General features: G+C 38.0%; 1 protein-coding gene across 3 annotated transcripts in view; it reads left to right on the forward strand.

Moving 5' to 3' along the window:
- Window positions 1-27,963, forward strand: part of CABLES1 (Cdk5 and Abl enzyme substrate 1) — a 76,283-nt gene that overhangs the window by 26,005 nt on the left and 22,315 nt on the right. For 2 of the 3 annotated variants that reach the window (XR_014026006.1, XM_081324438.1), the window contains exons 2-7: window positions 897-968; window positions 12,784-12,876; window positions 16,252-16,329; window positions 25,551-25,653; window positions 25,958-26,114; window positions 26,791-26,894. Coding sequence is in view for 2 of the 3 variants with exons in the window: in XM_081324438.1 (XP_081180564.1) it covers window positions 897-968; window positions 12,784-12,876; window positions 16,252-16,329; window positions 25,551-25,653; window positions 25,958-26,114; window positions 26,791-26,894 (607 nt within the window). In the remaining variant the exon portion in view is untranslated. The remainder of the gene's footprint in view (window positions 1-896; window positions 969-12,783; window positions 12,877-16,251; window positions 16,330-25,550; window positions 25,654-25,957; window positions 26,115-26,790; window positions 26,895-27,963) is intronic. The other variant, XM_081324439.1, reaches the window with a different exon arrangement.

Raw genomic sequence — 27,963 nt, forward strand, 5'->3', positions numbered from 1 at the left:
AAATTGAAGAAAAATTCAACATTTTAAGTCTTAATTTTGCATAATATATAATTGAGTTTCAGTGCTTAATTCTGCCTTGTTTTCCCAATTAGAAGGAGGTTGTATGTTTCTTATCTATTGCTTATTAAACTCAAATGTGCTGGTTTAGTGTGATCTGTGAAATAGAAACAGAAATAGCAAGTTCTCACTTAACAAATATGTTGTTTATCAATTATTTTGTACAGTGGTAATGGAAAAGTAACCAATCCTCCCATTTACGACCTTCACAGGTTTGTAAAGCAACAGAAAACTGACATTAGATTGTAAACACAATTGTGATTTCCCTTAGCGACCACTTCACTTAACAACCAAATTGATGCTCCCAATGGTGCTCACTAACTGTACTGATTAATGCACAAAACAATACATCCCTCCAGCCAAGACTTTAAACCAGAATCATAACCATGTAAATCAGTTAGGTTGAGGATCCAAAAGCAGAGAAGAGGAGAGAGTGCGGACACAAAGCTTCTTTTGATTGGCAGGTTGTAAACAGGAGATTTTTTTGAAGAACAAATTTTTCTATCAGCCAGTCTGCTTGCATTTTTTTTATAAGATCCGTAACATGATTGTATAATTTGTATGTATCCTATTGTAGGAACATTCTAGAATGGTTTATCTCTAAATAATATCAACTTAGAATTTCTTTTAAAAAATACTATGATTTTATATTGAAATAGGTTGAAGTATAACCATTTTAAAATAGAGGAATTAGGAGAACCAGTTTGAATAAAAAGTATTGTTTTATTAGTATTTTAACAGCATATCTGCCGCTTTATGTCCATTTAGCTATTGCTATTTCAAACTCCCCAATTTGCATAAGGTTCGAAAATTTATTTTCTTTCTTTTTCCCTTGAGAGACGTCGGCTAATTTCCCAGAGATCTTCACTGGAGACTTTGGAAGACATTGAGGAAAATGCTCCCTTAAGGAGGTGAGTTATTTCTGATTTATACTGTATATGTTATTTTGTCATTCACATATTATGTAATATATGTGATCTGTGCAGTAACTTACTATAGTATGAGAACAAAATCCTTAATTGTGTGATGTTTCTCAGAATTCATTCTGGTACTAGACATATTTTAGTATTCTTATGCAAGACGATTAAATGGAAAAGCTCAAGGCAGGCATATCTGAGTTCTTAATTGTATGATAAAAGGAATGAGTGGCACTACCCATTATCATGAACTTTAGAGATGTAGTTTATATCCTTTTTCTTCAAAAAAAGCCTCAGATTAGCTAAAAGCAAAAAAATCACAAATATAAAAGAGATGTACTAATTCAGAACCGGCACCAAAAAATACAAATGGTAGTCACTGGGCACCAAATCAAATAAAAAATAAGAGTAGGCAAATCTTGTTGGGCTGTATGTTCTGGAGATGAGGTAAACTAAGAACCTTCTGTCATTACTGCCTTCATTTCAGGGGTTAGGAAAAATGTAAGAAAGTTTTTGGAGAAGATTAAGAAAAAGTTAAACTAGTTTTTATTGCACAGGAGTGGATAGCCTTTTATGACTTACAGCTGTCCTAGCATTTCCCACCTCTTTCTGGTGGGAACTGGCCCATGTATGTTAAACTTCATAATCAGAAGAGATTCCGGGACCTCTGGAAAGAAAGGGTTTTGTGCTCATACATCCACAGAATCACAAATTGACCACCCATGTGAACGCAAGGAAGCTGATTTTAGGAAAATTGCTTGCTGCAATAAATTTTATCTACTTTGCTGGGATATTGTTTGCCCTTTAGCCTTGCAAATGCATGGGTTAACCATATTTAGAAATTGAGGGCCTGGAGGTATTTTGCCCTGATGTATGTATGTATGTATGTATGTATGTATGTATGTGTGTATGTGTGTGTATATGTGTGTGTGTGTGTGTATGTATGTATATGTATGTATGTGTTATATATGTTATATATATGTTATGTTATATATATGATATATATATGATTGATATATATATGATATATATATATATATATATATATATATATATATATATATATATATATATATATATATATATATATATATATATATATATATATATATATATATATATATATATATATATATATATATATATGTTTTTTAGATTGCAAAACAAAGTTTTTGAATGCTTTGCTGTCTCTTGGTTTTAATCATCTTAAAACAATTTTATTTCATCAGTAGACTTAACCAACTCATTGTTTGTTCCTAATTCTAGATAATTAGCATACTTCTAGTAAAGTTGAAACCCTATCCTTTACTTTCCTCCAGTGTAAAAATAATTCATTTATTTTTCCTCTTTGCAGTTCTTTAACTAAGAACCCTAAGACGATTTTGTGTTTTATCCCATGACAGCTAAGTCAATGTAAAAGTTTTTAGTGGACGCTTTGTCAAATGCTTTTAAATGCCCCAAAATATTTATTGATTGATTTACACAGTTATTTCATAATGGCTCCACTCTAAAGGTAATCCAGAAGTCCTTGAAGACGTGGTTGGTGTCTCAAGCTTAGAGCTAAGGTGTTTGTTAAGCCCCTGTTGTTGTTTTTTCATGTATGTTTTCTAGATGTATGTGATTATTTTTTTGGCTCAGTTTTATGTTACGTTCTAATTTTTAATTGAAAAATGTCCCAAATCATCTGGAGTCAGGTGGCCTCTATGTTTAATTAATTAAATAAATAAGATATTTTTGCCCAATTTCTATATTGCAAGTACAAGTAGCTTACATAGCATTAAGAAGTACCTTTCAGAAAAAAATCCCTAAAATCTCATAAGATAGAACCTAACATTTACATAGACCATGTCAATTAGATTTTCTTTATAATTAAAGCACTTTGGTTTTTGTTGTCAAGTTTCTATAAATCCCCATTTTTGTAACATGTTAATTGTTTCCAGATTCTTTCTAGGGTTTAAGGGGGAAAAAAGCTTATCCTATTTACAAAAAAAAATGTGTCAAGCATTTTGCAATTAAATACTTACATATTCTCTCCTTACTCCAACTTCAATTTGAAGCCAGCTGTACTACATCACACCTTGTACTTATTACCAAAATATAAACGAAGAACATGTGAAGTACTAAGCATCTCCTTTACTAACTGGGTTGTTTTTGTTTTGCTCGTTTAATCATGTTTTATACAGCTTCCATATAAATACTGTTCAAAAGCAATTTTCAGGCTACTTTCTTTTAAAGCACCTATAATTTGTACAGCAAGAGAAAAGTGCTTTGTCTCATCTCTTTCTTATGCTAACTCCAGGGGAAGAAAAAAAAACATAAGGAAATGAGCTCTAGAAACTCACAAAGCGCTCATAGAAGAAGATTGTTCCTATCTGTTACATGCCTGTCAGTTTTTGTTTATTTAGCATGTTGTTATATTATGTCAAATGCTTTGCAACTCAGCAACATCAAGGGAACAAAAATTGTACCGTTTTCAGTGAGGTATATTTAACACAGTCTGGAGTAAAGACATGACTTTGGAAACTGTAAAAGGAATTTCTAGTCCTCATTCATAGTGAGTTAATTAAGGCAGAGTCTCTTTGAATTACTCTGAATGCTTATTTCTCAGGGGTTTTTTTTCTCCTAGACTGTTTATGCAACAAGCATTATAAAGTGTAAGAGTTTAAGCCTTGAGTGGTAAACTCTGGGGTGATTCTATGATCCATTCTGTTTTTTATTTTATTTCTTTTGTTGGCTGTCTATAATACTCTCCAGAATTTTCTCCAACTTCAAAGTTCAAAAACATCAATACTCTTCCTATCTTGCTTCTTCAAAGTCCAACTGTCACTTCCATAGAGTATCAAAGAGAAACTTATTATCTGCATAATACTGATCTTTGCAGATATAAATATGTCAGAGCCTTTAAATATTTTTTCCAAATTTTCTTTATTTACCAAGAATATGGTGTGATTGATTGATTGATTGATTGATTGATTGATTGATTGATTGATGGGTGGATTGAATGATTATGTGCCATCAAGTTGTTGGCTACTCTTAGCAACAACATGGATTTTCTTTATGGCAATCTATCCCTACCCTGGTCTTTTAACAGTGAACCAATCATCGTAGTAACGGAGTCCCTCCATCTTGTTTCTGGTCATCCTTTTCTCTTTCTTTTCATCTTTCCCAGCACTTGAGCCTTTTCTAGAGAACTAGGTTTTTGCGTAATGTGTCCAACTAGAATAATTTGATTCTGATCATCTGTGCCTCAAGTAGGAACATTGGGTTGATTTGTTTGATGATCAATTTGTTTACTTTCTTGATTATCCACAGTACTCCAAGAAAGCTTCTCCAATACCAAAATTCAAACGTGTCAATCACTATTTTCCTATCCTGCTGTTGTTTTCATAGAATATCACAGGAAATACCATGGCTTGCTTGATTCTTATCTTTATAGATAAAAATTTATCCCACCATCTGAATATCTTTTCCAAGGCCTTCATGGAAAAAAGAATTTGAGGGAAATAGAATTGCATGAGATATTAGAAACAGTTCTTAAAGTGCAATTTAGACACTTCCCTGGCCAATAATTCTAAAACTATTTTAATGACTTTTGTCCATATCACTTGAAAGCAGAAACCTAAAATTATTAACAGATCCAGAAACAAAGATAATTTTTATAATCAAATATTATTGGAAAAGAGAAGGACTACTACTAATCTGTCCCCAATGTGTGTGTACTTATAGAATTTGTGCTCTACGTCACAAGTCTATTGTGCAGCATTTCAGCCAAACACTATGTAAACTAGGGCAGGAGATTAATCATAGTTAATAGAGTTCTGCTTTATTCAGAAAGGGGTGCTTGAGAACACTGCTGTTCCTGGCTGTCTCTGTATGGATGTGTATGCATAGTCACTTCACTTTTATTGGGAAGGGAAAAGAAAAGAAAACAAGCAAAGTGTGCCTCATTGTTCTAGATCAGGGGTGTCAAACTCAATTTCATTGAGGGCCGCATCAGCATAGCGGTGCCCTCAGGGGGCCGGGTGGGTGTGGCCTGGGTGGGCATGGCCTACTGGGTGGGCGTGGCTAAAGTGCATATGGCCTACTGGGTGGGCATGGCCAGCTCTACATCGTTCGCATCAAGGGTGCCTATGGGGACCTGGGCAGGAGTGGGACAGATCTGAGGGTCTCTGGCAGAAGGAGGGTCTCTGGGCCAGGGCCAAGGCAGTGGGGGCCGTTCCCTCACTGTTTCCAGGATGGCTTTGCGGGCCACATGAAACCACTTCGCGGGCCGAATCTGGCCCCCGGGCCTTGTGTTTGACATGTCTGTTCTAGATACACATAAAGAATTGATTTCATGGTCTGAAGATGCTTTAACTAAAAAGCTCTTTTTGACATAACTTGCCATCAGTGGTAGAGAATCTGGATTGGTAAAATAAACCGAGCACATTTAAAAGAAAGGCTTGAGTGCTCTGTATCTTATTATTTAAAATTTATTGTAATCTGTCTTGGGGTTAAAGTTGTGATTTGGTATCCAGCAGAAGTTTTATTTGATGATCTAAAGACTAAGGTCTAAAATTTTTCAGAGGAAACTGCTGATCACTGGTAGCTAGTTAGCACATCTCTTCCTATCAGGAACCAGATTTTTTTTTGGGGGGGGGGGCATTCTCTGAAGTGAAGAAAAATTGGAGAAATCCTTGAGTTTAATGCCTCTTCTATTTTTTTTAGTATTGCTTTGGACGTGGGGACTTTAATTATGGAATCTGCCATAGTAACTCTTGCTTCCATTGTTTCAAAATAAAAGGCAAAAAGAATCATCAGTTGAAAAATTTGAAATGGCCTCTTCTCTTAGTTCCTGTATTTTGAAAAATATATAACTATTGTTATGTAACTCCCTGTATCATCTTTATGGGCTTAAGTTTATGAATTCATTATTTTTTAAACTGAACTGAAAAGGTTCGTCTTTTCTGTCTTCTAAAACAGAAACAAATGACAAAATGTACCACTTTCCTAATAGTAAAATACAGTATTAGTGCACAATTACAAGAATGTATGTGACTGCACGTTCACAATATTAAAAATATCATTATACATTATTCAAATACATGTATAGTTGGCAAAAGAAATAGTGTTTAATATTTCATATCATTTATTTAAGGCAATATTTCCAGTAGTGTTTTGTTCACAGTGAGGCATCTTTTAATTGGAACCCATTGCGATTGCCAAAAGCAATAAGAAGATGTTAACAAGGAGAGCAAGTTAGAATTATGGAAATAAGCATAATTAGCAGTATAAAGTCTCCAGAAGGGATATGCAGTTTATATGTTGTTTTGTGTATCTTGTGATCAGTTGTGGTTCAAATGCATGAACGTAGGACTAATATCCACATCAGTGCCAAATTATATGTATTAAAATGCAGTAATATTAGTCTTTTCACTTAAACTTTTTTCTTTTTACTGAAAAACAGCAAAATAGTTTCCAGTTTCTCTTAAATAGACAAAAATAAATGCTAACTACTTTTCTTACAGTTCAGCAGTTTGTAGCTCCATTTGTATAAAAATATAGATGTGTAAAAATCCACATCAATAATGCTTATTATTGTTTAAATAAACACAATATATTTAGAAGTATTACATTTTATAAAATATAAAAAGTTACCGTAAGTATTGCATAAATTTCAACTATTTATTTATCAAATTTATATAGCTACCCATCTCACAAAATGTTACTCTGAGCAGAGTCCCATAAGTCCTATAACATTTCCCATAGCTGTTTTCTCCCTTCCCCAACTCCTCAATATAGAACACCCAGAGCATTTTGAGTTAAAGTATTGCCATTTGGAATGTTGATAGGAAAATAGCTAATTTTAGTTGTCCATGCTTGTCTTTAATTATTTTAGGTCTGTAATTTCCTGTTCTTAAGATAGGAGTCTTTCTTTCCTCTGAAAGACATTTCCTTTTCATCCTACAAAAATAAACTAGTCTGTCCAGAAATTAACAATCCCACTTCCAAGAATATTGTTTTTACTAATTAGCACCTTGCTAATTAACTCTTTCTTTCCTGCTTTGGCCTGACTCAAGAGTTAATTAGCATAGCAAGGTGCATTCAAAAAGCCTTGACAAATTCTTAACACATATTTCCCTTGCCTTCTAGCTAATAAAAGAGAGAAAGAACCTGTGGCTCAGGAAGTTAAAACAACTGCCTAATATATAATCAGCCCAGGTTCGAATCTCAGATAAAGGGTATGACTGACTGATGAGAACATAAGAAGTTCGAAATGATCATCTCAGCCTCCCAAATTCTTTATTAGCAATTTGAATATATATATATATATATATATATATATATATATATATATATATATATATATATATATATATATATATATATATATATATATATATATATATATATATATATATATATATATATATATATATATATATATATATATATATATATATATATATATATATATATATAAATTGCTAATACACACACACACACACATATATACATATACATATGTTAAGTGTTTGTTAAGTATTTAGAATACCTTGCTAGGCCCTAAACATGGGACAATCCCCCCCCAAAAAAATTACATACACACACACACACACACAAACACACATACACACACACAAACACACACACACGTAGGTCTTGGCGTATTCGGGTCTTTTCCCGTGTAGGATTGAGGGTGTCTTGGCGATGTTTCGATGAGGTCCCACTCGTCATCTTCAGGCTAGTGTCTTCGGTTTCGTGCTTGTGCGAGCGAAGCGTGATCGGAGCTGCCATCTTTGTATAAATACTGGTGGGGATGTGTGGGGTGCAGGCTTTGTTGCTGTAAGCGGATTGGTTGGCTGTGATGTTACATCATGATTGGTTGATGGGGTTAGGGTTAGGGGATTAGTTGGCTGATTTGTAACATCCTGTGCTGTAAGCGGATTGGTTGCCTGTGATGTTACATCATGATTGGTTGATGGGGTTATTGTTAGGGGATTAGTTGGCTGATTTGTATCGTCGAAACTTTGCCAAGACACCCTCAATCCTACACGGGAAAAGACCTGAATACGCCAAGACCTACATACCTATACCCGTGAAAATCTACGAAAACAAATACCGTATTTTCCGGCGTATAAGACAACTGGGCGTATAAGACGACCCCCCAACTTTTGAAATGATTTTCAAGATTTTTCGTCTTATACGCCGGAAAACCAGCGAAACCCTCCCCTCTCACTGTGGAGGAAGCAGGGCAGGCTGGCGTCTGGCGGGAGCCGGCAGGGCAGTCCTGCGCACGCGCGTGCTCCCCAACTGTTACGGAGCACTCCTTAGCAGCTGGGGAGTGCGCGCGTGTGCAGGACTGTCCTGCCGGCTCCCGCCCGATGCTCTTCCCTCTTGAGGCAGCATCCCCGAGGACTCCTTAGGAGCCGGGGAGCGATGCTGCCTCAAGAGGGAAGAGCGTCTGGCGGGAGCCAGCAGGGCAGTCCTGCGCAGGCGCGCGCTCCCCAGCTGTTAACGAGCACTCCTTAGGACTAATTTATAATCTCTCATGTAAGAAAATGCTGGGGGGGGGGGCGGAAAGAGAATTCATAATATGGTTTGCCCTGAAAAGGGATTTTGATGGTTATCATGTGTGTTTGCAAAGGATTCACGGGTCGGGGAAAGGGAGGCATGTGGAGGAATGCTAATGACCAAACCCTCATATCAATGGTACAATGATTTTGTCGTATCAGTGGTACAATCATTTTGACGTCATCTTGGCTTGTTAAAGTTACCGGTGCGTGCAGCATGTAGGTGTATTCAAACACAGCGCCAGAGAGGTAAGAGCGTAGAAAGGCGAGGTGCCAATACGTGGAGAAAAGAAAGGATGCGACCTATTAAAAATGCCTAGTACTTACTTAAGTAACTACAAAGATTCAGCAAACGGAGTAAGCCCGGTGGAAGAACAGCTGGGGCTGCCTCTTCAGAGGGAAGGAAGAAGAGGCCTCGCCTCCCCTATCCCAACGCCGTCTGCTGCCACGGTCTAGGGTTGGGTTACCTATAGCCCACACGTACGTCGGGCGCTTTCTCCCCTTCCAATTTTTTTTCCACGACAAATGACACCCTCTTGCGGAGGGGGGGGTGCATGTTGAGGGGCGGCGGCAGCGGCGCCCGCAAGACAGCGCGAAAGAGACGAAGCCGCGCTATTTCCCTTTCGGCGGGCGGCGCGCGGCAGCATCCGGAGCTTGCGCGAGGAGCATCTGGGAGGCCGGCGCGCGAGCGCGGGAGAAATTCCGGCACGGCGCGAAAGCAGGTGCTGCTCGCCCGCCTGCCTGCGCGCTCGCTCGCTGGCTGGCTCTCCCGTTCGCAAGACAGCGCGAAAGAGACGAAGCCGCGCTATTTCCCTTGCAGCGCGCGGCAGCATCCGGAGCTTGCGCGAGGGGCATCTGGGAGGCCGGCGCGCGAGCGCAGGAGAAATTCCGGCGTGGCGCGAAAGCAGGTGCTGCTCGCCCACCTGCCTGCGCGCTCGCTCGCTGGCTGGGTCTCCCGTTCGCAAGACAGCGCGAAAGAGACGAAGCCGCGCTATTTCCTTTGCGGCGCGCGGCAGCATTCGGAGCTTGCGCGAGGGGCATCTGGGAGGCCGGCGCGGGAGAAATTCCGGCACGGCGCGAAAGCAGGTACTGCTCGCCCGCCTGCCTGCGCGCTCGCTCGCTGGCTGGCTCTCCCGCTCGCTCGCTCCCCCCGGCTCCTAAGGAGTCCTCGGGGATGCTGCCTGAAGAGGGAAGAGCGTCGAGCGGGAGCCGGCAGGACAGTCCTGCACACGCGCGCACTCCCCGGCTGCTAAGGAGTGCTCCTTAACAGCTGGGGAGCGCGTGCGCAGGGCAGTCCTGCCGGCTCCCGCCCGATAGCTGATTTTTTTCCGGCGTATAAGACGACTGGGCGTATAAGACGACCCCCCAAGTTTTGAGAAGATTTTCAGGGGTTCAAAAGTCGTCTTATACGCCGGAAAATACGGTGTGTGTGTATAGATAGATAGATAGATAGATAGATAGATAGATAGATAGATAGATAGATAGATATAGATACATATATATAGATACATATACATATATGTGTGTGTGTGTGTGTGTGTGTGTGTGTGTGTGTGTGTGTGTGTGTGTGTGTATATATATACAGGGAGTGCAGAATTATTAGGCAAATGAGTGTTTTGACCACATCATCCTCTTTATGCATGTTGTCTTACTCCAAGCTGTATAGGCTCGAAAGCCTACTACCAATTAAGCATATTAGGTGATGTGCATCTCTGTAATGAGAAGGGGTGTGGTCTAATGACATCAACACCCTGTATCAGGTGTGCATAATTATTAGGCAACTTCCTTTCCTTTGGCAAAATGGGTCAAAAGAAGGACTTGACAGGCTCAGAAAAGTCAAAAATAGTGAGATATCTTGCAGAGGGATGCAGCACTCTTAAAATTGCAAAGCTTCTGAAGCGTGATCATCGAACAATCAAGCGTTTCATTCAAAATAGTCAACAGGGTCGCAAGAAGCGTGTGGAGAAACCAAGGCGCAAAATAACTGCCCATGAACTGAGAAAAGTCAAGCGTGCAGCTGCCAAGATGCCACTTGCCACCAGTTTGGCCATATTTCAGAGCTGCAACATCACTGGAGTGCCCAAAAGCACAAGGTGTGCAATACTCAGAGACATGGCCAAGGTAAGAAAGGCTGAAAGACGACCACCACTGAACAAGACACACAAGCTGAAACGTCAAGACTGGGCCAAGAAATATCTCAAGACTGATTTTTCTAAGGTTTTATGGACTGATGAAATGAGAGTGAGTCTTGATGGGCCAGATGGATGGGCCCGTGGCTGGATTGGTAAAGGGCAGAGAGCTCCAGTCCGACTCAGACGCCAGCAAGGTGGAGGTGGAGTACTGGTTTGGGCTGGTATCATCAAAGATGAGCTTGTGGGGCCTTTTTGGGTTGAGGATGGAGTCAAGCTCAACTCCCAGTCCTACTGCCAGTTTCTGGAAGACACCTTCTTCAAGCAGTGGTACAGGAAGAAGTCTGCATCCTTCAAGAAAAACATGATTTTCATGCAGGACAATGCTCCATCACACGCGTCCAAGTACTCCACAGCGTGGCTGGCAAGAAAGGGTATAAAAGAAGGAAATCTAATGACATGGCCTCCTTGTTCACCTGATCTGAACCCCATTGAGAACCTGTGATCCATCATCAAATGTGAGATTTACAAGGAGGGAAAACAGTACACCTCTCTGAACAGTGTCTGGGAGGCTGTGGTTGCTGCTGCACGCAATGTTGATGGTGAACAGATCAAAACACTGACAGAATCCATGGATGGCAGGCTTTTGAGTGTCCTTGCAAAGAAAGGTGGCTATATTGGTCACTGATTTGTTTTTGTTATGTTTTTGAATGTCAGAAATGTATATTTGTGAATGTTGAGATGTTATATTGGTTTCACTGGTAAAAATAAATAATTGAAATGGGTATATATTTGTTTTTTGTTAAGTTGCCTAATAATTATGCACAGTAATAGTCACCTGCACACACAGATATCCCCCTAAAATAGCTATAACTAAAAACAAACTAAAAACTACTTCCAAAAATATTCAGCTTTGATATTAATGAGTTTTTTGGGTTCATTGAGAACATGGTTGTTGTTCAATAATAAAATTAATCCTCACAAATACAACTTGCCTAATAATTCTGCACTCCCTGTACGTACATATATATACATATACATATATGTGTGTGTGTGTGTATATATATATATGTGTGTGTGTTTTCTGAGGTTTTCACGGGTGTTTGTATGTAGATCTTTGGTCATTCGGGTTTTTTCCCACGTAGAATTGAAGGTATAAGAGCAACGTTTCGACGAAATCTCATCCGTCATCCTCAGGCTGGTGGCTTCAGCTTCGTTCTTCTGGGAGAAGTGTGTGGTAGTATATATATATACGCGGTGGCTCAGTGGGTTAGGACGCTGAGCTTGTCGATCAGAAGGTTGGCAGTTTGGCGGGTCGAATCCCGAGTGCTGCGTAGCAGAGTGAGCGCCTGTTACTCATCCCAGCTTCTGCCAACCTAGCAGTTCGAAAGCACGTAAAAATGCAAGTAGAAAAATAGGGACCACTACGGTGGGAAGGTAACAGCGTTCCATGCGCCATAGGTGTCTAGTCATGCCGGCCAAATGACCACGGAGACATCCTCGGACAAGCGCTGGCTCTTCTGCTATATATAAATACAAAGAACAGCTTTGGATGGGTGGTTATTCACTAATAAGCAACATATTGTATAACGTTTTCTTTAAAAGAAAGCACTTTTTTGCTGTTACCTTGGTTTTAAAATGAATGTTACAATTAGTATTCTTTATATCATCATACCCCCTAAGATATCAACTCTATTGCATTTCTGAGATATTGTTGGCCAAGGAAAAACAAAAAAAGGAGGCAGAAACAATATTTGGAAAATCTCATGTGTCTAGAGTTATTTATATGAGCGAGAATTTCACTCACCCCCAAATATTTTCAAACCTAGAAATGATAACACATACTTTAAGATGCATAATCAGAAAATTCTTGTGAGAGAAAAAAAATGCTGTGTTCTTTTGTAATCAGCTTTCTTAATGACAGCTACAGCATAATCCAAGAAGTTTACAGTATATTTCATTTTTAAATACATTGTTTTATGTTTTTAATGTAAGTTTTTTTATTTCTGTTATTGCTATAAATTTATATGGAAGGGGTAACTTGAATAATTGCATTCTTTTTTGTGTGTGCTAAGAGTTTCAGCTGTACAGAAAGAATTTAATTTTTTCAACATCATTATTTTTTAGATGCCGGACTCTGTCAGGCTCACCCAGACCAAAGAACTTTAAGAAGATTCATTTCATCAAGAACATGCGGCAGAATGATACGAGAAGTGGCAGGTATTTTGCAGGAAAAAATGCCATATAATTGGAATAACACATGAATAGAGGAAATGAGAACAGATTATTTATTTTGGGGGAGGGATATATAGAAACATGATTCTAAATTCAGAACTGTACATTTTTCATATGGAAGAACTCTGCAAATAAAATCCTCAGGCAAATTGATGGAGAATTATTTATGTAAGCTGATCAGCAAGTTGAGTTTAAAAAATTGTTGTTGCGGTGCTTGCTCCTATGAATTAGAAAGCATGCTTTCTCTGTTATGAACATTGCCTTCTGGAATAACATTGCCCCAGAGATTTTGGCCGACACGACCCTGCTAATCTTTAGATAATCTTTTGAAAATGGCATTTTCCCCAAGCACCCAGACAGGTTGGTTTTGCGCTCATTGTATGTATAATCTGCCTTGCTTATAGTACATTGTTTGCCTTGTTCTATGTAGCTCTATTTCATATTAGCTCACTTGTGTTTTAGTTATTGCATTGGTTTTAATAGTATATTGCCCATAATCCATGCTGAGTGGGTCAACTTATAGAAATCTAAATTATAAATAATATACATTTTATGTGCCTGTCTATCCATATGTATTGAAGCACAAAATATAACATTTTCAACCATCATGACCATTCCTGTGTTGGTTGGGGACTTGAGGAACACTAACCCAATACAATCGCAGAATACTAACCTGAGAGTAATGGTTTAAAATCTTCTGTACTGTATTCCATCCATAGAACAAGTGAGCTGGAGACTTATTTGCGGCAAATATCTGCAACAGATACTGAGGTCTCTTCATGCAGTTTCAACAACTATAAATGCTTGTTAGTCTTTATCAGTACAACCTATTTACCGAAGGTTGTAGCTGTGCAAATCTCTTCTGTACATGAACAAGCTTGATTCATAGTAATATGAAAATTAAATCTTTGCATGAAATCAAACTGTTTTGATAGCCCTAGGTATCTAGCTAATAAGAGATATTTACAGGAGTACAAAATGATAGGCATCATTATTCTCAACAACAGCTTGATAAGTTTGCGTGGTCTACAAACATAATAAAAACAGAAGTAATAAAATCCTGTGTTTTACAGTTGAACCAGGAAGTATAACAGGCAGTGGGACTCTTCTATGCAGTAGTGAGTAGTCAACAGTTGTCTTGAAGCTTACTGCTGATTTCAATGATTGAGCAATAGCAACTTATTGGAGTTGAAGACTAGGATCTTTTAAGTATAGAAAGGAAACAAAACGTGAGCACACTGTGCCTGGAATAATTGTGTAAAGAATGTGTGTCTCTTATTTTGTGCTTGAGAAATTGTGAAATTGATAGGATAAATGACCACCTAACTTATTTGATGGTGTACAAATGCATACTGGGCATACAAGAGGGGAAGATGTCTTACAAACATTTGGTTTCAATGCTAAAATATCTCTGAATAATTGAGTGGCTTGAAGTCAATCAGCAGTGACTTCCAAATCCTTAGAAATAAGGAATTGTATTTATGAAATCTGCTTCCTTATTTTATCCATTTGTATTGCCAGTTTGCTGCAAGATAGACTTCAGTACATGACTAACAACAGAAGGTCTTTAATTTAGAAGCATTATTTCACAATGAGATTAGAATATTTGTTATATAATAACAGGCAGGCTGGTTTCTACGAAGAAAGATTGTTTTCATGTCTAGTCCAGCAGGGTTGGTTTTGATTGCCAGAGTTTCTTATAGTGAACTATTTCTCCTTCCCTACTATTTGATTTTCCTAGTCCCTACTACCACATTCACAGCGGTATTTCTATTGTATGTGTCCCTTTAAAGAACTTAGATGAAGATTCTTTAAAATCCTTTCCTGTGGTCAACTGCTTCTAATAAGTAAGGCTAGTGTAATACCTTGGGTTTCTTTTGCTAACTTCAATTAGATATTGAACTTTGTTATGAGTAAGCATAGTGCCAACAGTAGGTAGTAGGGAGATTCTTACTCTTTATTCTCATCCAATCACTGCACAGGTTTTTGCAGTCCAGATGTGATGATCATAGTCATGAACATATGACCAGTCTCTTGATTGCTCTCCTTGCATTTTGCTTTATGCTTTTTCTACTCTTCTTGCAATTAAAATATGTAGTTCATGATCACCAGTGCAGAGTAATAACAAGTTAACTAAAGGGTGAATGAAAGTTCAGTGTTAATGCTTCATGAAGTACAATTCCTATGGATTAAATGAACATTCCTAAGAGATTAGCATCTAATGTAGCAGTCATTCTGTGTAGTAATTTACTACAGTGCCACCTGTGTTCTCAGTTAGAAACTTTGCAAAATTTCATTGCATACTTTGATACTAGATTGCATAGTTTGAACAGGTTGGAATATCAGACTATTGTTGTAAGTTTAATGTCTCTTCTAAATTGTAGTACTTTTATTTTTTGAATGAAAACACAAAATAGTGAAGCCATCTGTTTGATGTTAGATTTGGTAGCTGTTAAATATCTGTACTGTCATCTGCTCAGCAGGATTTACCTATTGTTATCTTTATGAACACAGGCAGAAAAAAATCATTTCTTTCTCAAACATCTCTGGCACAGCATTTTGCTTTAAAAAAAGACAATCAGCTGTCACATTAGTAGCTTCCTGTGGAGTATCTTGTCAGATATTTAAACATAATGAGAGAGACAAAAATATGACAGCTGGATTGGGGGGTTTGCTGAAACTTTTATGGTGACCTGACCCAGGGCCAACTCCTTACTTTCTTATCTTTCTTATCTCCTGCCCAGTCTGTACTTTCATTGTTCCTTAGACATAGCATTTTTAAAGCTCAGTGTTAATAATGTTTACAGTATTCTGTTCTGCATTGGTTGTGCTTGTTTGAAATACAGAGAACAGGCCTCCCTTTCTCCCACTAATGATATGATTAATGCTACACTCTTTCAAAGGACTGGCTGCCCCTTCCAAAAGGAGATGATGAGCTGTACTTGTATTTTACAAATTCAGATGCTTGGACTTGCATCTGATGTTATTAAATGAGCAGGGGAAGATGGATTTTGACATTTGAAAATTCTTTGCCCACAGCAAAATAATAGACAGGCATTGTGATCATGCAGGAATTAAAAGTGTTGTATCAGATCCTGTGAGGGCCAAGTTCACAATCATCCCCAGCCTTGGAAGCTCACTTGGTGATTTGAGCTATCCCTAAGGCTAACCTACCTCACAGGATTTTACTTTGGGGAAACCTGGAGGAAGGAATGGCATGTAAAATACATAGAGCAAAGACAGGAATAGTAGCAAGGTAACATGAAAGAAAAAGAAGAGTGAGAAGTAGGTTTATGAGACCATTCTGAATTGCTGGATATTCTACTCTAGATCATATCCTTTATCTTGTTTGCCTTCTAGAATAGTCCTTATTAGTGGCAGAAGATCCTTCTGCAGCATATTTTCAGTGCTGCCATATCGGGATTGTAGCCATGTTGGGTATGTATACCTTTTCATAGTTTTTTTTTTGAGCATACATTAAGTGTGACTTGCAATATGGATGCCACAGCTGTCATTTCAGGAAAAGGATACCTTAACTTAATAACAATCTCTGTTCAGCTGAAAATTGTTGAAGACCTGCTTGTTTTCCCAGGCCTTCTGGAACTCCAGTTTGGTTTGGTTTTGTGAGTTTGGTTCTTTGTCTTTGGTCTTCTAGTTGTATTTTTTTTAATTAGTTGGTTTTTAGCTGTAAGACATCCAGAGTAATTTGAGAGTCAGGCAGCCTATAAATTTGAATAAATATATAAATAAAGTTTGTTTTTGATGGAAAACATTTACAGATATAATTACTTTGCAGCATTTGGGATTTGCCTCCTTAGATAGAAAGGGACCCATTATAATCAAGCAAGAAATAGTGATGTGGAAAGATTAGAAATGTCCTTGTCACAGTTCTCTTCTCACTCTTCAGTAGAAGAACATTAAGAACAATTCAACAAGGGGTTATATTTCAGGGTAAAAGTATTCTCTATATTAAACATACTTTAATAAACATGTAAATATAGAACAGATGTTCTTCGGGCATTTTATTATTTTTCCTTTTTCTTCTAAAACCAAATATGCTGTAGCACAAAGGATGAATAAAGATTAACAAGAAGCTCAGTAATAGCCTCTGTTTCCTAAAGATTTTGAAGCCAAATTAATTAGAACTGCAATTTGACAATAATTGCTCTCTTTTTTGTAAGATAAAGTAGATTAAAAATGAAAGTCTAATCAGTGCTGGTATAACATGAATGGCTATCCTGTGAACGTTGATACAGTTGTTGAAAAGAGCAGCTGGTTCTGTGTTGAGTTAGCATATGCTCCATGGAAAAGTAGATATCAACCGTCTCACCCCACTGGGACTGGCCTAACCTACGCCCGCCAGCAGAGGAAGCATGCTGTGGGCCCCATCACTCAAGGAATTCCAGCTGGCGGGGTTGAGGAGAAGAGCCTTCTCTGCCGTGGCTTCTGCCCTTTGGAATAACTTAACCTCTGAGGTGAGATCACCTCCCACTCTTCTGACTTTCTGGAAGGGCCTGAACACCTGGCTCTGCCAGATGGATAGGGGCCCCCACGGGAGAGCTTCACACTAGAGGTGGTTCATGACTTGAGAAGTGATCCCACTTCCCCACCCACCCCAACATCCTGTTTTCTCTTTTAACTATAATTCCATTTTTCATTGTAATTTCCATTTTTATTGTTTTAAAAATATTTATACTTTATTATTTTAATGCTTTTACTGCTGTAAACTGCCCAGAGTTGCTTCAAAATGAGATGGGTGGCAAATAAATATATTAAATAAAATAAATAATAAATAAAGCCAAACAATTGATAAGTAAAAGGTGCAGTTAAAGGTACAGGAATTAGGTACTTGTATGATGCATATTAAAAGGGAAGTTATTCTGACTGCAAATCATCTTCAGGTCAAATTGTAAGTACTGTTAACTGCTTCTTTGCATTTAATTGCTAATTATTACAGTGAAAAAACTATTAACCAGGAAAGAAAGTAGAAGCTAATAATTATTAGGACTGAAGATTTTAGAGGAGTAATTTAAGATTTCTTTGCTTTAGAAGATTGATCATTAATGATAATAATCTCTCAGAGCAACTACTAGCTTTAGAAGAATGATGCTTCTCAATCCTGCAACAGAAAAGGACATAATAATGTACTTATATAGGTAGTCCTCAACTTAAGACTGGTCGCTTAGCAACTGTTGAAAGTACCACAGACCTTCTCAGGCCCTCAGCACTAATGACCCAGATTCAAGCTTCTCCACAGTCATGTGATCACATTTTAGGCACCCATCATGGCATTTACCATGGGACAACTCGCCACAGGACAATTCGAAGCTGTATTAATTGTTTCATTTAGTTACTTTTATTATGGCAACTTATGTTTTCATCAAAAATATTGTAACTCTTATATTTATGGATTGATTTTTTATTATATTATTATTGACCACAGTTCTCTTGAAATTAATGTAACTTTTATATTTGTTGAATTGTCCTGTGGCAAGTTGCCCCACGGCAAATTGGCCATGGCGAGTTGATCATGGTGAGTTGTCCCATTGTGTGCAAAGATAGCTTTCATGTAATGCTGTCTTTGCACACAATGGGACAACTCACCATGATCAACTCGCCATGGCCAAGGGAAACACAAAAATACTGATTCGTTTTTTACTATGGACTGATTCATTCTGAATGCTAATCCATGTTTTTGAACAGTGTTTTTTCTTCACATCACACTGATGTGTTCTCTCTAATCTAGAAGTTTATTGGTTATTGTTATCTTAAAAATAATACGTTGAAATCACACAATCCATGGAAGACAAGCAGTTGAATTTAACTTTGAATAGTAGAGTGGTACCTTGGTACTTGATTGCTTCAAAACTCATTGAATCTGGTATAGATGCATTTTGATGAGAAATTGTTGTTCTGGTACTTGTTGTTGTTTGGTACTTGACACACTGCAATAGGAAAAGGGGGAAGGCTGCAGAGAATGGACAGGAAGTCAGCCATTCTGAAAAGGTCACTGACATAGGAAAAGAGACAGACAGAAAGTCCTTCCTGGCCAAAATAACTGGTCATATGGTAAGTCATGTGGTTTGTTTGGCACTCATTTTTACTACTCATCGCGCTTTTCAGAACCAATTAACAATGGGTATCGAGGTACCACTGTATATAAGAGAAAGAACATATTTATAAACATGAACTTTCTTGTATAAGTAAAGAGATAAATTGAAGGATTGAACTGAAAAATGCACCTGATTTTCCAACCCTGTATCTAGATGATAGAATAAAACATACGTTTGAACAATTTTATTGCCTTGCACTTGTATTGCATTTTTAGCCACCACTGCTCTTCCTTCTCCAATTTGCTCTTCAAGCCTTCTCTATTTCTAGTCATCAAGATAGAAAACCACACCATACTATATTGTATAGGAAACATTCCCTTATGATGAACTGGCATTCTTGCCCTAACATCTTAGTAATAATTCTGGCTGGCTGTTTGATGTTGTGATGTTGTTTGTAAATAGATCACTGATAATCTGAATTCATGTTATGAAGAAGAATCTTGATAAAATAGAGAGAAAACAGAACATACTAAAGAATTTCAGAAACTCTAAAAATATTGGCAATGAGAGGAAGACTATTAGAATGATGAACCAGGCCTTGACTTTTGACTCAGCAGTGTTTATTAAAGAATATTTAATGTTCTCATAAGTGATTCCTGTTGCAAGCATGTTACATCTAATTCAAGAAAAGATAAAATATAAATACAGGTTTGTACCACTGTTTCACAATTAAACAATTAAAAACGAAAGCTAAATGGACACACCTTAACATGAAGTATATTTTAATCAAAATGAAAATAAATGTGATGCAGTGTTTCTCCCTGAGTTCAAATGATACAAAATTAAGAGAAACATTAATGTCCAGCAATCCAGTCACCAGGTATTCTGTTAGAAACAAGGTGTTTTATACATTTTTCACAAAATGAATTTTTCTTTAAGAAGTCACTCTTCAGAAAATACTGTACAACTGGAGAATAAATAAATAATGAATAATAAATTCTTAACTTCTTCCAGATAAGTTGTTACTGTCTTGTGATTTCCTTCTGTTGTATTTACTTGGTTAACTTTTTGAACTTTCAGGGCAGTGTTTTTTGTGTGATAAGTAAAATTATGAGTTATTTCACATGGTTTCAAGTATATGGTTGTTTTAATGTTAATGTTATCTAGAATTTCTACCATGAATGCCTAATAATGTTTGTTTATACTAAGAGATATGAAAGTAACCCCCTTCATGGATTACTGCCTTGTCGTGGCGAAGGGGCTTGCGTAATTCAATGAAGCTATGAGCTATGCCGTGAAGGGCCACCCAAGACGGAAAGGTCATAGCAGAGAGTTCTGACAAAACGTGATCCACTGGAGAAGGAAATGGCAACCCACTCCAGTATCTTTGCCATGAAAACCCTATGGACAGTACCAAAAGGCAAAACGATATGACGCCGGAAGATGAGCCCCTCAGGTTGGAAGGCGTCCAATATGCTACTGGGGAAGAGCAGAGGGCTAGTACTAGTAGCGCCAGAAAGAATGAAGCGACTGGGCCAAAGCCGAAAGGACGCTCAGCTGTGGATATGTCTGGTGGTGAAAGGAAAGTCCGATGCTGTAAAGATTCTTTCTCCATAGGAACCTGGAATGTAAGATCCATGAATCAAGGAAAGCTGGACGTGGTCAAACAAGAGATGACAAGACTAAACATCGACATCTTAGGTATCAGCGAACTAAAATGGACAGGAATGGGTGAATTTAATTCAGACGACCATCAGGTATACTACTGCGGGCAAGAATCCCTCAGAAGAAATGGAGTAGCCTTCATAGTCAATAAAAAAGTAGGAAAAGCAATACTGGGATACAACCCTCAAAATGACAGAATGATCTCAGTTCGAATCCAAGGCAAACCATTCAATATCACAGTAGTCCAAGTCTATGCCCCAACCACCAGTGCTGAAGAGGATGAAATTGACCGGTTCTATGAAGCCCTACAGCACCTTATAGAACTAACACCCAAAAATGATGTCCTTATCATCATGGGAGATTGGAATGCTAAAGTAGGAAGCCAAAAGATAACTGGAATAACAGGCAAGTTTGGCCTTGGAGTACAAAATGAAGCAGGGCACAGGCTGATAGAATTTTGTCAAGAGAATACGATGGTCATAGCAAACACTCTTTTCCAACAACCCAAGAGACGGCTTTACACATGGACATCACCAGACGGTCAACACAGAAATCAGATTGACTATATGCTCTGCAGCCAAAGATGGAGAAGCTCTATACAGTCAGTAAAAACAAGACCAGGAGCTGACTGTGGCTCAGACCATGAGCTTCTTGTTGCAAAGTTTAGGCTTAAATTAAAGAAAGTAGGGAAAAGCGCTAGGCCAGTCAGGTATGAATTAAATCATATCCCTGTTGAATATACAGTAGAGGTGACAAATAGATTTAAGGAATTAGATCTGATAGACAGAGTGCCTGAAGAACTATGGACAGAGGTTCGCAACATTGTACAACAGGTAGCAACCAAAACCATCCCAAAGAAAAAGAAATGCAAGAAAGCAAAATGGCTGTCTGAGGAAGCTTTGCAAATAGCTGAGGAAAGGAGGGAAGCGAAAGGCAAGGGAGAAAAAGAAAGATACGCCCAATTAAATGCAGAATTCCAAAGAATAGCTAGAAGAGATAAGAATGCCTTCTTAAATGAACAATGCAAAGAAATAGAAAAAAACAATAGAATAGGGAGGACCAGAGATCTTTTCAAGAAAATTGGAGAGATGAAGGGAACGTTTCATGCAAAAATGGGCATGATAAAGGACCAAAATGGCAGGGACCTAACAGAGGCAGAAGAGATTAAGAAGAGGTGGCAAAATTACACAGAAGAACTATACAAGAATGAGCTTAATGTCCCTGATAATCACAATGAGGTGGTCACTGAGCTCGAGCCAGACATCCTAGAATGTGAAGTGAAGTGGGCCTTAGAAAAGCTGAGCAACAACAAAGCTAGTGGAGGTGACAGTATTCCAGCTGAGCTATTCAAAATCTTAAAAGACGATGCAGTAAAAGTGCTTCACTCAATTTGCCAGCAAATTTGGAAAACTCAACAGTGGCCACAGGATTGGAAAAGATCAGTTTACATTCCAATTCCAAAGAAAGGCAGTGCCAAAGAATGTTCAAACTATCGCACCATTGCACTCATTTCTCATGCTAGTAAAGTTATGCTTAAAATTCTACAAGCTAGACTCCAGCAGTATGTGGATCGAGAACTACCAGAAGTACAGGCAGGATTTCGAAGAGGCAGAGGAACTAGAGATCAAATTGCTAACATACGCTGGATCATGGAGAAAGCTAGAGAGTTCCAGAAAAACATCTACTTCTGCTTCATTGACTATGCTAAAGCCTTTGATTGTGTGGATCATAACAAACTCTGGCAAGTCCTTAAAGAGATGGGCATACCAGACCATCTTATTTGTCTCTTGAGAAACCTATATGCAGGCCAAGAAGCAACAGTGAGAACTGGACACGGAACCACTGATTGGTTCAAAATTGGGAAAGGAGTCCGGCAAGGCTGTATACTGTCGCCTTGCCTATTTAACTTATATGCAGAGCACATCATGAGAAAGGCAGGGCTAGATGAATCAAAAGTTGGAATTAAGATTGCCGGAAGAAACATCAACAACCTAAGATATGCAGATGATACCACTCTAATGGCAGAAAGTGAAGAGGAACTAAAGAGCCTCTTGTTGCGAGTGAAGAAGGAGAGTGCAAAACTTGGGTTGAAACTAAACATTAAGAAAACCAAGATCATGGCATCTGGCCCTCTCAATTCCTGGCAAATAGATGGGGAAGAAATGGAGGTAGTGACAGATTTTATTTTCCTGGGCTCCAAGATCACTGCAGATGGGGACTGTAGCCAAGAAATAAAAAGACGCTTGCTCCTTGGGAGGAAAGCCATGGCAAATCTAGACAGCACACTAAAAAGCAGAGACATCACCCTGTCAACAAAAGTGCGTATAGTCAAGGCTATGGTCTTCCCAGTTGCAATGTATGGCAGTGAAAGCTGGACCATAAGAAAGGCTGAGCGCCAAAGAATTGAAGCCTTTGAACTATGGTGCTGGAGAAGACTCCTGCGAGTCCCTTGGACTGCAAGGCGATCAAACCGGTCAGTCCTAGAGGAGATCAACCCTGACTGCTCTTTAGAAGGCCAGATCCTGAAGCTAAAACTCAAATACTTTGGCCATCTAATGAGAAGGAAGGACTCACTGGAGAAGAGCCTAATGCTGGGAAAGATTGAGGGCAATAGAAGAAGGGGACGACAGAGAATGAGGTGGCTGGATGGAGTCACTGAAGCAGTAGGCGTGAGCTTAAATGGTCTCCAGAAGATGGTAGAGGACAGGAAGGCCTGGAGGAACATTGTCCATAGGGTCGCGATGGGTCGGACACGACTTCGCAACTAACAACAACAAATGAAAGTAACACTATGGCCTCCTAAAAGTAATTTAGGGAACAAGGACAAAACATGTGGTATTTTAGTCAAATGAAATGAATGAGGTATGAAGTAGTCTCAGAAGGGGGACATTTTTATTAGACAGCGAAAAGAAGTGTTTACTATTCCCTTGTGTGTGGTTTTTCCTCCAACAGTAATTGCCAGGATCTTTTATCACAATAATGACAAAATGGTTTAGATCAAGAGCTATTTTTCAAGTATACCATAAAATCTGATGACAGTAGAACATTTAAAATGTGATTTTCAAGGGAAGGGTCTATCCATGGGCATTAGTTACCTAATGAAGCTGTTTTGTAACACAAAACTAAGGTTAAGGAGGCCTTAACTAACCAAAAAACACCCAATTCCCTTTAATTAAGTTCTTTTTTTCATCATATTTTATTTATTTATTTATTTTAATTCCATTTATATCCTGCCCTTCTCCAAAGACTCAGGGCGGCTTACAAGCTTAGCAGTAGCCTTCATTCTATGTATATGCCTGCTTATTAGGGCTTTCATACACCCCCCAAGCGGCATTATTACAAAGTCAGCTTAATTGCCCCCAACAATCTGGGTCCTCATTTTACCTACCTCAGAAGGATGGAAGGCTGAGTCAACCTTGAGCCTGGTGGGATGCGAACCTGCACTAATTGCAGGCAGCTGGTGTTACTTACTTAAGGAGGCATTAGCCCACTGCTCCACCAAGGCTGTCATTCAGTGGCTTGATTTATGCTAATGTAAAGTTTGCTTTATCAGTAAGCTGGCTTTACATATAGAAAACAGTAAATCATGACTTTTAACCTTATTTATATATTGAATTTATTTGCTGCCCATCTCATAGCAAATGATTCTGGGCATTTAATTGAATTTGCACAGAACACTAAGCAAAATAAAATAATTCACACCATGGTTTAGCCTGATCTGTGAACCCAATCAATATATGCTCCTCTGGCTATAGATACATAGGTGTCATCAGCCAGCAACAATATAGCAAAATGGTCATGTGCTTTGATGTCTCAGCACAAGCTCTGGCCTTTCATACTTGCATCACAATGTTGCATGAAGAGGTGGAGTTGGCATTCTAGTCATTTGTTTCCCTGTCCTTTGTAGATGCTCATGTATAGATATGAGCCTTGGTGGAGCAGTGGGCTAATGCCTCCTTAAGTAAGTAACACCAGCTGCCTGCAATTACTGCAGGTTCACATCCCACCAGGCTCAAGGTTGACTCAGCCTTCCATCCTTCCGAGGTAGGCAAAATGAGGACCCAGATTGTTGGGGGCAATTAAGCTGACTTTGTAATAATGCCGCTTGGTGTGTGTGTGAAAGCCCTAATAAGGAGGCATATACATAGAATGAAGGCTACTGCTAAGTTTGTAAAGCCGCCCTGAGTCTTCGGAGAAGGGCGGGATATAAATGGAATTAAAATTAAAAAAATTAAATATCCCCATTTATTCCAGTAAAGGGAAATATCTGTAGGCACAAAGGAAATTTTTATAAGAGTGTTTGCTATTTCTTCAGTTAAATGGAAAATATTTGTGAATAGACCTACATCCACACAATATAGTTCCTAAATTCATAACAATTTTTAGAAGAATTCATGGTTGTGGTATTGATATGTAACAGGATTTCTTTGGGGTTTTTTAAAGGTTTTTTTATTTTTACTGTAAAAATAAATCATTTTCCATTTTCAAGTATATAGTGAAACATTTAGTAAAAATATTCCAGATATGTAAATATATTACTGAATTTTTGCTGTTGTTTGTTTCTTTTGCATTTCTATCTATAACTTGCACAAAATGTAATCTATTTAACCCACTAAAATTACTATAACTTGGTAGCAAAAAACAAAATGACCAAGATATAGTAGCAAAGAGCTACAAGTATTTATTTTAACTCCATGTTGTCATCTGGAGATAGCAGACGTTATGAATGGCTGTTGTGAATTAATAGATTATATATTTCTTCCAAACATTTCCTGACCTTGACTGAAATTTTACATGAATTTGAAGATATTTTATTGCATTCTTTATTTCCCTCATTTTTCTCTTGCACAAAACTATAGAAGTAACAAACAGGGTCATTTTCAAATTCAGCATTTCCACATAATTCTAAAAACTATATTCATTGCTGATTTTATTTCACAGAGATATGAAAACAGAAGGTGGAAGGCAATGTCATTCTACTGCAGGTGTTTGCTTGAAAGATATAGTTGGCCTTGAAGGTGTGGAATTAGGAGCTAATGGAAAGGTATGGGTACTTCTTCAAAATATAATCTCTGAAATTATAAACTACATTCAAATTATCATCTTTGGAGAAATGAGTGGTTATTACTAAACAACATTAGATTATTCAGTTCATTTGTTAATTTATGCTAAAATCATTAATCCTCTTCCAGAGGGAGTAAGCTTCACTGCATTTAATGGAATTTACTGCTAACTATCGATATAGTCAAGCTGAATTGTGTAGAAGTATGTTTCTATAAATAGCTTCCTGTTCATCTTCTATGATGTGTTCTCTCAACTTGAATATTTTTTCTTTTCTTCTTGATTAGACTGTTTCTTATACCCAGTTTCTCTTTCCAACCAATGCATTGGGGGCACGGAGAAACACGATAGACTCGACCTCATCCTTTTCACAATTTCGTAATGCAAGCCATCGTAGCCTTTCATTGGGAAGAGCTAATAGCACCCAAGGGAGCATTGATACAGGTAGCCTATTAATAGTATGTGCACACATGATCTAATTGGCCATTTATGAACTTATGTCACAAAGCTACTTTGAGTACATTCTACATACCTCATGCATTGTGTTTTTCCTCTGTTATAGTATGAAATCAAATCATGATATCATTCATGAATCTTGCAAGAGCTGTTGATATTGATGGGACGCCTTGCTTTAGCATATGGCCAAAAGCTAACGCATTTTGTGTCTAAGCAACTTTGCTCATTCTAGATGCTCACTTATTGTAGCAAAGCTATTTGTAGATCAAGCATTTCACTAATATTATACAGTCTCCAGTAAGTTTATTTTCCTCAAACATGATGTGAAAAAATATCTTAGTTTTGTTAGCCTCTACATTGATCTAATAATAGAGCTGATATGAAATTCATGGTTTATCATTTAGGAAGCCTTCTTTTTCCGATTTACATCATGTGATTTTTTTACTTAACATTTCTTGTACCTATATCCACTGATCTACTTCAGCTCTTTTCTAAATTGTTATTGGAAACTATATCAGCTTTATACCCTAGCTCACCCCATTTAGTATTAAAGATTTCAGATACAAAAATGAAGGCAGACAATATTATATAATTTGACTATCCATTTGACTGCTGCTGTTTTAGGTCTCATGCAGTTGCTTCCTTTTATTAATAATCTTCATAGGCAGTGACTTGGGAGATTATACTGAGTACAACCCTGATCTTCTAGATGATCCTCAGTGGCCATGTGGAAAGCACAAGCGGGTACTGATATTTCCTTCCTATATGGTGAGTATAATACTCAATAACGTGACAGATAGTTACATTTCAGTTATAATAATTGGTTATACTTCTGACTTTTATGTGGCTTGATTACTATTATGTCTGTGGATAACAAATTATTATGATTGTATTGAAATTGGAATAGCACTTGTAGAACTGTGCTCACAATGAAAGAAAAGGACAGTGAAATATCACTTGATTTTTCTTCATGCTTCAGCAACATCAAGTGTGACTTAATACATTTTTATGGCATAGCTGCTCTCCTGTTTTCTTATATGCCCTCTATTACTCTTGAGATACTGCTTTTCTGTTTATCGGCATCTTGTAATATTTCATATTTCAGCATCCATTTAGATTTCAGAAAATTCTGCTGCTGCCAAGAGTTATAACTCACCATTCTTTAAAAGAAAAACAATCAAAATGCTGATATTGAGAGCCGGTTCATGTGATATTCCAGCAAATCATACCATATAGTTACAAGCTGGACATCCAACAGTGTACATAGGCCTAATTGTGATAATGAGTCGTTCCATTGTAGCTACTATTACATGCATTATGTGTAGATCTATTTGTATAAGCAGTTAGTTATAAAACTAACTCAAATTGTTTGGCTTTCTAGTTGTCAGCCATCAGGAGCAGACCTTGAGGGTGTATATGTGAAAGAAAGCTGCAGGGATGAGGAGAAAAAAAAATCTTGCACAAGGAGGTTTTGACTAGCATGACAATGGATTCTGCTCACTGTATAACAGCCAAAATAATCTGCAACATTGAGGAGACTACAGTTATTTTAATTGATACATTTCGGAAGGGTGCTGAACTGAGAGTGGCCCTTGTGTCAGCATGGAACAGTTTGTTCCCTGTGTGCTGAAATCTGGTTTGTAATTAAGCAGTCATTTGTTGGCAGGCTTATGTCATTACAGCTTGGCAGCTGCAGCCTTATAAAATTGTTCTCTTTCATGGGTGAGGACAGAAACATACATACATACATGGGGTGGATCGAAGTAGAATATACAGAATGGTCTGAAATAGTGGTGAAAACCATCTTTTGTACAATGTACTCAAGCATCCCACTCTT

The sequence above is a fragment of the Vipera berus genome (assembly GCF_964194415.1).
Source record: "Vipera berus genome assembly, chromosome: 3".
Lineage (NCBI taxonomy): Eukaryota > Metazoa > Chordata > Lepidosauria > Squamata > Viperidae > Vipera > Vipera berus.